The sequence below is a fragment of the Oenanthe melanoleuca genome, chromosome 18 (genome assembly GCF_029582105.1).
Source record: "Oenanthe melanoleuca isolate GR-GAL-2019-014 chromosome 18, OMel1.0, whole genome shotgun sequence".
In the NCBI taxonomy this organism is placed as follows: Eukaryota; Metazoa; Chordata; class Aves; order Passeriformes; family Muscicapidae; genus Oenanthe; species Oenanthe melanoleuca.
This window is the reverse complement of record NC_079351.1, coordinates 4,497,598-4,509,406: the sequence shown is the minus strand read 5'-3', so window position 1 is coordinate 4,509,406 and position 11,809 is coordinate 4,497,598. Positions and strand designations below refer to the sequence as shown.

The window sequence follows — 11,809 nt, the reverse complement described above, 5'->3', positions numbered from 1 at the left end:
AGGGAGCAGGGCAGGGATGTGCCGTGACCCGCGGGGCGGAGCGGGGCGGGCCGGGCCGCACGGGGGCTGTGCCGGCCCGGGCTGGGCCCGCCCGGCCGCGCCGGGGATGGCGGGGCCGCCGGGGCTGCGGGGATCGGGGGGGATGGCGGAGCTGGAGGAGCCCTTATCGCGGCGATTCTCGGAGGAGCAGTTTCGAGCCGCCTGCCGGGAGCTGGACCAGCCGGCGCCGGTCGCGGGGACGCCCTGGCAGCTCCTGGTGGAGACCATGGGCGTGCGGATCTACCGGCTGTACCACGAGGTGGGCGGGCTCGGCAGCGCGGCCCGGGCGGCCGGGGGCGGCGGTGACCGGGATGGGGGCGATGGAGGCGGGGATGGAGGCGATGGGGGCGGCGGTAACCGGGATGGGGGTGATGGTGACCGGGGTGATGACGGGGATGGGGATGATGGTGACCGAGATGGGGGCAGTGGTGACCGGACTGGGGTCGGCAGTGACCGGGATGGTGCCGGGATGGTGACCGGGATGCGGGGCCCTCAGGACCCGCCCGCACCGCCGGTTCCCCGCACAGGCCCGGCTCGGTGTCTGCCGGCTCGCAGAAAGCCGCTTTCCGGGTAATGCCATTAAGTGCTGACGGGAAAGCTGCTGGGCCGCACTGACCCTGCACCGTGCCGGGGATGCAGCTGGGTGGGAATTCCCGGGTGTTCATGTGCCACCTCCCGATCCTCGGGAATTCCCGGGGTGTTCTGTGTGCCACCTCCCGAGCCTTGGGAATTCCCGGGGTGTTCCGTGTGCCACCTCCCGAGCCTTGGGAATTCCCGGGTGTTCCGTGTGCCTCCTCCCCAGCCTCGCAGGAGGTTTGTGCTGGGGCAGCGTGTCCCTAAACATCTGCTCCCGAGCCCCCCCGTGTCACAGCATGCTGCTCTCCTGCAGTCCTCCCCCCTTCCTGCCACTCTGCAGAATTCCCTTCACACTTATTTCCAACCCTTCACCCTCTAAAATAAGGAGGTGGTTCAGAAACAGTTGGATTGAAATTTTCTCCCCTCTTGGCAGGGGGAAAGTTTCTTTAAGAAACTTTAGTAGTTTAGGAACTGATTGACAGTATTTCTATTTTGACATTGATTTATTATTCAATACTGGCTTCTAATTCCACATATATATATATATATATATATATATATCCATCATAGTTTCCTCTCATCTCCTTCTGGACTTCATGCTGTTCTTTGCATGACAGTTTTATGTTTATATTCTGAGAAATTATTTCAGACATGGTTATGTTAGAAAAAGCCAGCAAGCATACAGGGCTGTGCTAAAGGTACAATGGGGTGGAGAAAGCCTCTTTTAAAAAACCATCATTTCATATACCTTCATTTTCTTCAGTGATAATAGTCCCTGTCTGCAGTGTGGATGTGGTGACTGGCAATGGCACAACAAGCTATCAGTAGGTGCACACAGCACAGGCAGGTTGGGGTGCCTGCCATGCAGGAATTGCTGTGGTGGTGGAGTACAGGGTGCTGAGGGTGTTCCTGCTGCAGGGAATGAAGGCAAAGGAACTTTGGGTAGCTGGAGGCTGGATTTAGCCCATGGGACCAGGGAAACCCTGCCTTACTGCAGTGGCTGTGCTGCTGTTGTATGAATGGCAGCTGGTGAAATGGAAAGTAGCTCAGGCTTCTCCTCATCATCCTCTTGTGCTTTTTTACAGAAGGACTGTAGAGCTATAAGGACTATTTGAAACTAAAAAAACCCATTTACAGGTGTCTGTCTCTTTTTTTAATGTAGTGTACGATTCCCCTAGTTTAGGCTGGATGGACAGACTACATGGGATGCAAGAGACCTTTTCAAGTCTAATCTTCTGATTTTCCTGAAAAATAAATCTCCTGTTTTGACTTTAAGTTGCTTCAGATTGCTGCAAGAGAAGATGAACGAAGTCTAGAAAGAAGGTCTTTGTTTAAAGTTGTACTGGAAAAATTAGCTTTAGCACTTACTGAACTGCAAGTCCCCTGTAGCAACAGTAGTCCAGGATGCTGAAAGCAGCAATTATTCTTCCTGTTGCCTTCTCTTTTTTGCCTGGCCTTTCCATCTTCTCCGCAGGCTGCAGAAATAGATCTGGGCCTTCCTGCTCAGTGCTGTATTCCAGCCGAGCTGATTGACTCTTCTGATGACAGGCCTCAGAAAAACTGAAACATTTCACTCTTGTTTTACCTTTCTTACTGTAAATTGCTGCTTTTCTTGTGAGAACAAAAATGTTGATGCCTCTTACAAAAATGATGAGTGCATGGGGTTACACAGGTGTTGAATAGTTCAAGTTTGAATCTGGTGATTGGTGTTTCAGTGTAGCCACAGGGAAGATGAGTAGCTTAAGCTTCTTGCTCACATTACTATTTTCTGGTACTTCAAATTTTCATCTTCTAAAGTTAATTTGTGAGGGCAAGGAAAAGAAGAAAATCCATCTATTCACTAACAGAATATTGTATAATCCTTCTCTTCCTTTCCTTGGTAATGCTTGGATTTGATTTTTACACTGTGTATTTGAAATGCTCTCACTGTTTTAAATTAGTCCTGAATTCATGCTAACAATGGTACAAACACTGCTCTATAGGCACAGATGGAATTACCATATGTTGAAAGTAAAACAGGAGATATCCTGCACCCCACCCCTTCAGTGCATACAGCCTTCTGAAAGAAAATAGCTGATAAATATTCAAGGCAGATATAAGAGTGCATTGTATGTAAATGTGGACATTGTAAAGCATTCTTGTATCCCAGCCTGATGTATAAGCATAACTAACTTGCCACAAGAATATAATGCTTCTGGTAAACCTCAGTGTGGGCAGGATTTAGTCCACACTGACCACTGGAGATGAAAAGGGGACTGTGTTTGTGAAGAAACATGCTCCCTCTGGAGCTCCTGATGAAGTAAAAGGGTACTGGTGTAAGGGAAGGAACAGCCATTGTGCAGGGCAGGTCAGCCTGGTTGGATTTAAACTTTCATGTATGGATCAAAAAGTCCAGAGGTTAAAGACTGAGTCTTGCATTGTTTTTTGAACACTTGCTTTCACAGCTCTTGAGCATATTTGTAATTTGTGCCCCACCTAACTTCCTTCAGCTGTCCTCCCTGATGTGGAGTGCTTCCCTTTCCTGTGTGACTTTTCCTCTCTTCATTCCATTTCCACAGCAATCAGGACTTTATGAATATAAAATCTTTGGTGGTCTTGCTGACATTCCCCCAAAATTGTGTGCAGATGTCTACATGGACTTGGATTTCAGAAAAAAGTGGGATCAGTATGTTAAAGGTAAGCTCACCTAGGCTGTGTGAAAGCAAGGTGGAGTCCACATTGATTGTTCCCACTAAAACTTTCCTCAAAGGTATTTTGAAGTTACTGCCTCCAAAGACTTTGGGTCAGACTTAAATATCTTTTGGGATAAGGTTGCACTCTGCAATTATATAAGTAAACACTGATTTGGAATCACTAATGTCTCAACAGCATTTATCTTTCCTCTGGAATGAATTTTTTCCATGTTGGTTAAAGCATATGATTATCATCACTGGTTATACTGGAGCACCTTGTAACTTCTGGCTGTAATGCTTATGTTACATTTTAGTAGATATCTTGAGGAGAAATGGAGGTGGTACCTTTGTGCATCTCTGCATATGGCAGTGAGCAGTGCTCCCTAGAATAGCAGGTTGGAAAGGACTTCTGGGATCATCTGGTCCAAATTACTTGCTGAGAGCACAGTCAAGACAGGATGGCCCAGCACCCTGTTCAGCTGAGCCTTAAAATTTGTCCTTGGGGAGATTATTTCAAAGGCTGATTGTTCTCATTGTGAAAATTCTTCCTCAGGTTTCCACCAGTTTGATGCATGATGGAATATCTTTTCCTGAAAGCATGGTTGTTCTTGGCACCTTTTACAGTCAGGAATGGGTGTATCGAGAGAATACACGGTAACTTCAGGCTTTTACAGAGAAAGGAATAACTAATTTAGTTAAGTTCATTTAATGTTGTCTTTGTAAAAGGGCATGGAACCTGGATATCCATATGGTTTTAAAATATCTTAAGTCAGCAGTAACAAGGTAAGGGTTCAGCTGATGTAGATATCCAGTAATCCATTTATTTTAAAGATGGGGAGCCTTTTCTTTTTAAGCCTGTGCTTGAAGTCAGAGCAGGCTAACAAAACTGAAAAGTGGTCAGTGTTTTGCTGAACAAAGCAGTGTTAAAAACCAAAGAATTTTGTTAAATGTGCTTGTTAGGTTTAGGACAGCTCCACAGTGGAGGATTGCTGATAATGCCAGTGGCTGTATTGATACAGAGACCCATAAATTTAACTCATGCGAGTCTGGGTCAAATTTAAGGACCAATGTCTTCATTAAGATGTGTTAATTGTCAAAATGATCAGTAGCTTTCTTGTAGCAAGAGCCATTTGTGCCAGAGTGGGACTCAGCATTATCGTACTGGATATAAAATTATTCTGCTGAGTTACTTCAGTAGTCTTTAAGTGCATTTGGGAGAATTGAATGCTTCTTATATAAACACCTTTTTTTTTTTTTTTTTTTTAATTCCTTCGTAGAGAAAAGAAAGGAAGCTGCTGGGGGAAGCTACACCCTTAAACTAAAAACTAGATAATGTTGCAGAGCTGACATTTATATCCTTGCTGACCATGGTTGTTCATCTGTTAATTTATACTTGTGCTGCTGCTTTAAGTCTAGCACGTCACAGAAATTAACTCTTAAAGGGCATAAATACAATGTAATGCTTTCCTTCCTACTTAAAAATTGTTACAAGCCCACCCATTTTTTAGGACGGTACATATGATGAAATAGTGCTAGCAGTGTTTTAAATGTAACCCCAGCTCAGCCTGGGCTTTTCCTTTCACATTTGGGAAGAAACCCCAGAAAACTTCCATTGAGAGCCTACTTGCTCTTGGTGTTTATATTCCTTGGTGCTCTTACAGCCATGCAAGTGGCAGTCCAAAGGAGAGTTCTCTGTTGAACTGCTGGCTGGCATTGAAATAAAACCCTGAACAGAGCAGAAGTAGCTGCTGCCTTTTTAGCTGAAAAGGCAACTGTACCTGAATGCTTCTAAATATCCATGAGATCATGAGATGTGGACATCCTGAGGGCTGGTTTGTGCTGCAGCTGCCAATTCAGCAGGGAAGTTGTGACTAAAAGAGTGTGGCTAAGGTACCATGTGCTTCTGTGGAATAATGCAAAATAGTTGGGCCTGAGCAATACTGAAATTTGCTATTCCTGATTACAGCATCTTCCTGATCGAGATCAGACTTCCCAACAATTTAACAGTAATAACTGACTGTTGAAGCAGTAAGTGCTGCTATACCTATTATAGATAGAGTGGACTTGTAATCTCTTGTAGTGATGCTAAATGAAATCAGATTATTGATTAAAATGCACTGTATTCTCGTTTAACATGAATGCAGGTGGGATGTGGTTTACCTATTGTGTGTTTTTCCTGTGTTTGCAAAGATAGGTAAAGGAGGTAGCTAATAGCAGTTGTTTTAGGGTCTTTAAAACAGTTTCATTCTGCCTTTGAAAAAGGAAATCTCTGTGGTTAGAAGTGAAAGTAAGGTGAATAATCCAATGCTCCAGTGACCTCTGGTGGAAAACATAAATGTTGTGGGTTATTACAACACCAGGTGCATCCAGCAGTGCCCAGCTGGGGAAGAGGAGAAGCTGCTTCTGTGGGTGACAGCTGATCTGCAGGGCATACTAACAGAAACCTGGTTTGGAATATATTAAATATACTATATAGGGAAAGAATCTCCCATCTGGGTAACTGTTCTTGCTTTGTCAATGAGATTATCAGTTTATTCTGGCCACACTTTCATAAACCTGGGTCTGGAGGATATAAAGCACCTCAAGCACAAGTCTGCTCTAAAGGAAGTCCTCTCTCACTGTTAAGGTGAACCAGCTCTCAGGATCACACTCTACTCCAGGCCCTGAGCCAGCAGGAGTTCACCCTGGCTCAGCCCCATGGCATGGCATTGCCCTCCTAGTGGCAGTTGCTGCCTCAGGGAAAGAAGCTGGACTGTAAGTTGGTTTTCAAACTCAATTATGTGTTTTGATTAGAACTAATTTTTCTCTTTCATGCCAGACTACTCTCTGAGTCACTGCCATGTTTTAGGTACTATTCTTATGTTACTTTTTTTCATGTTCTGCTCCCTTCTGATTTGAGTTTCCAGGCAGACTGAAGGTGGTGTAATGAAGGCTTATAAACTGCTCAAGATTCTACTTTGCTGTTGCATGTACATGTGGCTGTGAAATTCCTGACTATTTTCCCAAAATTCATTAATCCCTCATGTAGGATGTCTTCAGGTGTTAGGAAGCTGCACTCATCCTAGTTCCATGTTAACTCAGTATAATTTACAAGGCTAATGACATGCCTGTGAAAAAGGCATGTGACTTAATTGTGCAGAACATACACAGGTGAGGAAAAAGCTTTGAGACAGAAAGGCTTTGAATAAGCAAATTGTTGGAAAAGGAACTTGACTCTGCTTCCCCCAGAATTGTTCTGATTTTATGTTCTGGGTTTTTTGTTTTTTGTTTTTTTTTTTCTCCACCAGTTAATCCAATAGCCACAGAAAAACAGGCCACCTATTTTTGTGTATTTGATTCCTGAACAGTCCTGGTACAGAACTTCTTAATGTCTCTTACTGCTAAAGTTCTACATACATATCAATTTTGACATCAGGGTTGCATGTAAAATATGTTCATGTCAGAAATCTGAGCAGTTCTTGGTGCCATCTGTATTTCTGTTGCAGTAGAAATTAAAAATACCTAACAGTATTCTTCTTTCAACTGTAGAACTGTATGAGGAAACACATGATGGTGAAAAAGTAATCTACTGGGAAGTGAAGTACCCTTTTCCTCTCTCAAACAGAGATGTATCCTTTCAAGCCTTTATTCCTCTTGCAGTTTTTGCCACTTGGTCATCCAGGAATCCCAGCAATGAGCTGATTCCATCACTCTGTTGCACTGATCTAAGAACTTGCAGTCCTCGTGTGACATGAATATTTACAGCACAAAGAGGAGTGTGGGTGCCTCTTCCCACACAGAGCTAGAGCTCACATAGCTGAATTACTGCTCTGCAGCATTGAATCCTGTAGGGACATGAGAAATAGTTTGAAGGAGCTGCTGTTTGTGATGGAGTTCACTTGTCAGCTCCTCATCCTTCAGGCTGCCATTGTTTTGACATGCCTCCTCAACTTGCCATGCAGTATGTCTATATTCGGGAATGCCGGGAGATGGATGTGGATGGGAGGAAGATCTGGGTTGTGTTAGCAAAAAGTGTGGCTGTTCCTCAGTACCCTGAGAAGCCTGGTATTATCAGAGTTAAAAGCTATAAACAAAGCCTGGTAATTGAAAGTGATGGCAAGGCTGGATGTAAAGGTAAGAAGTCAAGAAAATGTGTAACAAGTCATGCAGCCAGGGGGTGGATGTATTAGCAAAACACACAAAGAGGGGACTGGCAGTTTTAAGCCAAGGGTTACTTTAAAATGAATGAAATGTTCGGTGCAGTGCCCTACTGTGAAGAATCTTTTTATTTAGCAGTTGGGCTGGGTGGTTAAGAATAGTCTACTGACCACTTTATTCTGCTCTCCCATCCCACCCCTAGTCTGTAATTTCTTTTCCTGCCAGACAGTTTGGCTGGGGAGACTCTGCTGCAATTTTCTTAATTCAGCAATGATTCAAGTATTGTGTTTCACAGATGTATAGATTGAAGGGTTTGCCTAGAGCTTGACTTCTGTCTGAGATTAATCTGTTAAAGACAGTCTTATTTTATAAGACAGAGTGCCAAAAATGGCTTGCAATAATCTAAATTTCTGTTGTGGCACTGTCGGCTTCCCAGAGGTTAACAGGGAATGCCTGTATTTACTTCACATTTCACTTCAGGACAAGTTGACTTTTTGTGCAGAATTTAGAGTAGAACTGTTGTAGCTGGTGCTTCAGTGATGCACACTGACAATTTCTGTCACAGTGCGTTAGAGCTGAGTCTGCAGTAACTGTCTGTAACTTCTCTCTCCTCTCTAGTCTATATGTACTATTTTGATAATCCTGGTGGCATGATTCCATCCTGGCTGGTCAACTGGGCTGCCAAGGTAAGAATGTGTTACAGACAATGATCTTTGGTTAATCTGTTTCAAACAACAAATTCACTGCAGTCATACCCATCTTCTATGTGTTGGGCAGAATTAATTTTTTCTGAAACAGATATATTCACCTTCCTAGTTTTTACACAGTCCCATATTTACAGTCTCACTATTATATGCTGTCATGACAATAGTCCTAATTAATTTACATATTTTAATTCCTGTCAAATTCCTTTGGTTTGTCAACTAGGCAGGTAAATTTCTGCAGTAAACCCCAAATAATCTGTGTTTCAGAGCATATATGAATAGCCTCAAGACAAGCAAACTTCAATAATGCAGTTTGTTCCTGCAGTATTCAAGGAATGGTTTGATGCTATATACCAGATCTTAGACTTGTATCTTAGATAATTGTATGTTAGATCTTAGAACTGTATCTGTTTGAAGGCCTTGATCTATATAATGGGAATTGTCATCTTGCTTATAATTTTTATGGATTTTTTTTATGCAAGAATAACTTTTTTGTCTTTCTCTTTACAGAGTGGTGTGCCTGCTTTCTTGAAGGATATACAAAAAGCTTGCCTTAATTATTCTAAGAGCACATAGGTGTTGAGATTTATCTTAATTATTTAATTCTTAGATCTCTGCTCTTACAGGAGCAGCTGTTGTATATTACACTGGATAAAATCTACCTCTAATATTGGAAAAGAATTATTCTAGTTGAGTTATGCATCAAGTTTTACTAGATTTTTTTCCATCTCTAACTGAAGAGCTGGCCACTGGCAAGGTAACACCAACATCAGCTGCAGCTTTTGAAAGTACTCAAGTTTAGCCTTGTTCCCCATGCTTTGCTTATGCTGCTTGTCAGGTGTCAGCTAGAGGAGTTCTGTGATGGATATGTTACATCTTTGCACAAGAGACAACAATCTTACTAGAAAAATGTCTGAACTTGGACTGCAAATTGCCTGCATGTGTAATGCCTGGATCTGCCTTTGTTACCTTGCAGGGTGGCTTCCTCCTGAAACTCAGTAATGGAGCTTGCATTGCACAGGAGGAAATGCTTTTGCTACCCAAGTTTGTCATTCTTAAATTCTCTGCCTGATATAAACCTAAAAAATGCTGAGGGATGAGGTAAATTACTAAAAATGTTCAGTAGGAACTGGAAGTCTGTGATGTTAGGCTCCCTTAAATCCAGATGTAAACGATTGAGCTTAAAGCCTTGCACTCACAGCTCCACACTTCTGTATGAAAAGGAAAAACCCTTAGCTGTGTCCAGCTAGCAAAAAAAAGGAGGAGGTGACTTCTTGCATGTCTGATTTAGGGGAACAAGTTTTATCTTCAGAGTCAGTAGCCTTACCTGTAAAGCAGCTTGGATACCATCTTAAAACTGGAAGTAATTTTTAATTGGATGCTTGCCACTGAATGTGGATGAGCTTGATGTGGCAATTGGACTTGCTTGCATCTTTAAATTTCATGCTGATATAAAGAATGGATGGTGATACACTAAGAGCTTAAATGAGCAGAAAATTAAATTTCCAGCACGCTTTGGGGGGGTGGGGTGCAGGGAGTGCATAAAAGAACAAGAGGACATAATTCTCAGGGATTACAGATATTCTCATCATTGCATAATAATGTTGTTCCTAAATCTAATCCTATTTCTGAATGTCTGGTAATGGAGTAGCTTTGTCTTGTTACAAAATTATCAATTGCAATTATTGCCTTTATACCCTGTGTGAATATTTGCTTCCAATAAATCATTATTTTGTCCATGAGTGTTCTTGTTCTGTCTCCTAGGTTTAAGAGTGCCATCCATGCTGGGCAGGTCACAAATGACAGGCTGATACCGTGAGCTGCCTTACTTTTAAAGGATTTTGAAAGAATAAGTTGGATTAGAACTAAGCAGGATTCTTGTGTTCTGCCAGCAGTTCAGGCATTTTTCAATGTCTTTGACTTGGAGACTGTCACTGGATTGAATATTGCAGTGTTATACAACATGATACAACAGAATTATAAAAAGAGACTATCTGAGGTTGAATCTTGCTGGAACAATGATGCAAACTAAATAATTTTCAGTTCTTTCTGAACAAAACTGACCTCTGTGTCACAATAGTCCAAAACTTACCTGTAATTGTAAACCTACCTTAAAATTTGAGTTGGAATGTTTACAAGCATCGTGTACCTAGTGAGCTGAGTATGTGCACAGAGATGAATCATGTACAAAAGAGGTCATGTTTTCATTCTTGTTCTCCAGACAATCTGTAATTCTGTTTAGTCTTTGAGGAAATAAAAGCAGGAGAAAGCATTTTATAATTATGAATTCACTTTGTCTTAGTTACTTGTCACCAAGACAGAGTATCCATGTGTGTGCAGTGTGCTGAGATACTGAGGCTGAGAGTTCAGGAAGCTGAATGGCTCCATTGTCAATCCAATCAATTTGATTTCCTACAGACCCTGCACTGAGTGTGTAGAATACACAGCCTTTGCTCACATACCCATACTGAAACCATTGCACAAACAGATTCTTGTGCTGTACACAACTTTCTGAATTAAAACACATTTGATTAAACACAGATACCACAATCAACTTTTCCACTGTTTACAAGCAACTAAGCAATGATGTGAGATGAAAGCAACATCAGATCTTGTCTTTAGTTCCCTGTGGGCTTTTAAAGTAGCATAAATATGCAGAGACACTTCAGTTTAAGTCTGGGTTACTACACTCATTTGTATTACTAGGGAAGAAAAGTTCAGCTTTGTGTGATTCAGCTTCATCTCTAAGTGGAAGATTGTGACTAGAAAGAGTTGATATGTTCAGTCTTTGGATGTAAAGACATTCTTAAACCATTGTAGAGCATTATTAATGACTGATTAAATATTGATCTTCCATAAATTATACATGTGTCATGTGAGCCTTTCTGGATAGCTTCAGCAGGAATTTACCTGCAGTGAAAGTTGCTAAGTCACCATGCATTATGAATTCTTGTTCACAGTGTTATAAAACATGAAACCTTCTTTCCAGCCTATTTGTTAATGTAGACTTTTGTTGGGTTTTTTTCATACCACTCTTGCTTACAACTGCAAGCTTTGGAGTCCTGATCAATAAGGTAAATAAAACTGGTGTTAAAGCATCCTACTAATTCTTCTCTGTAACTGCCAAGGAACATATTAATTAGGATTACACGTGCACACATAAAGAGAACATAATCTTTCTGTTAGCTCACCATTCCCTGTTCTTTGAGAACTTGACCATAAACAATTATTTTCATTTGGAATCTGAATTATAAATATATCTTGGAGTTCTGTTGTGAGACTGGAACATTTTAAATTCTCCACTGGAAACCTTCATTTCCAAAGTAAGGACTGCATCCTGTGAATAAGTGTTTCAATGGAACCTGCTGGAATAATTGTGTTGAAAAGCCTTGAACATACATATTAATTTTAGTTTGTGAAAAATTTCCTACCTCCCAGCTGTGAAACAGGTTAAACTGAAAGCTGTTCCTGCAGTGTAAGCACAAGTATCTGTCAATTAAGATTTAAGTGAGTTTGCCTTTATCTGTACTCAAGATTTCCTGCAGATTCTAATATTTTTCTAAGGCTGTTTCAGCACTGGAGGCAAAAGAGATTCTTTGGTGGTGGCCAGTAAGAATCAAGTTTTGCTCCAAGCTTAATTATCTTATTATTCTTCATCCATGGAAAAAACCCATGAGAATC

At 41.8% G+C, this 11,809-nt stretch overlaps 1 protein-coding gene across 1 annotated transcript; it reads left to right on the top strand.

Annotated features, from left to right (window-relative positions):
* Positions 1-74: 74 nt before the first annotated feature.
* On the top strand, positions 75-9,870 carry PCTP (phosphatidylcholine transfer protein). The gene is made up of 6 exons (XM_056505566.1): positions 75-298; positions 3,174-3,291; positions 6,816-6,895; positions 7,229-7,400; positions 8,043-8,110; positions 8,639-9,870. The coding sequence occupies exons 1-6, from the start codon at positions 107-109 to the stop codon at positions 8,702-8,704; spliced, it is 696 nt and encodes a 231-aa protein (XP_056361541.1). The 5' UTR covers positions 75-106; the 3' UTR covers positions 8,705-9,870.
* Positions 9,871-11,809: the final 1,939 nt, after the last annotated feature.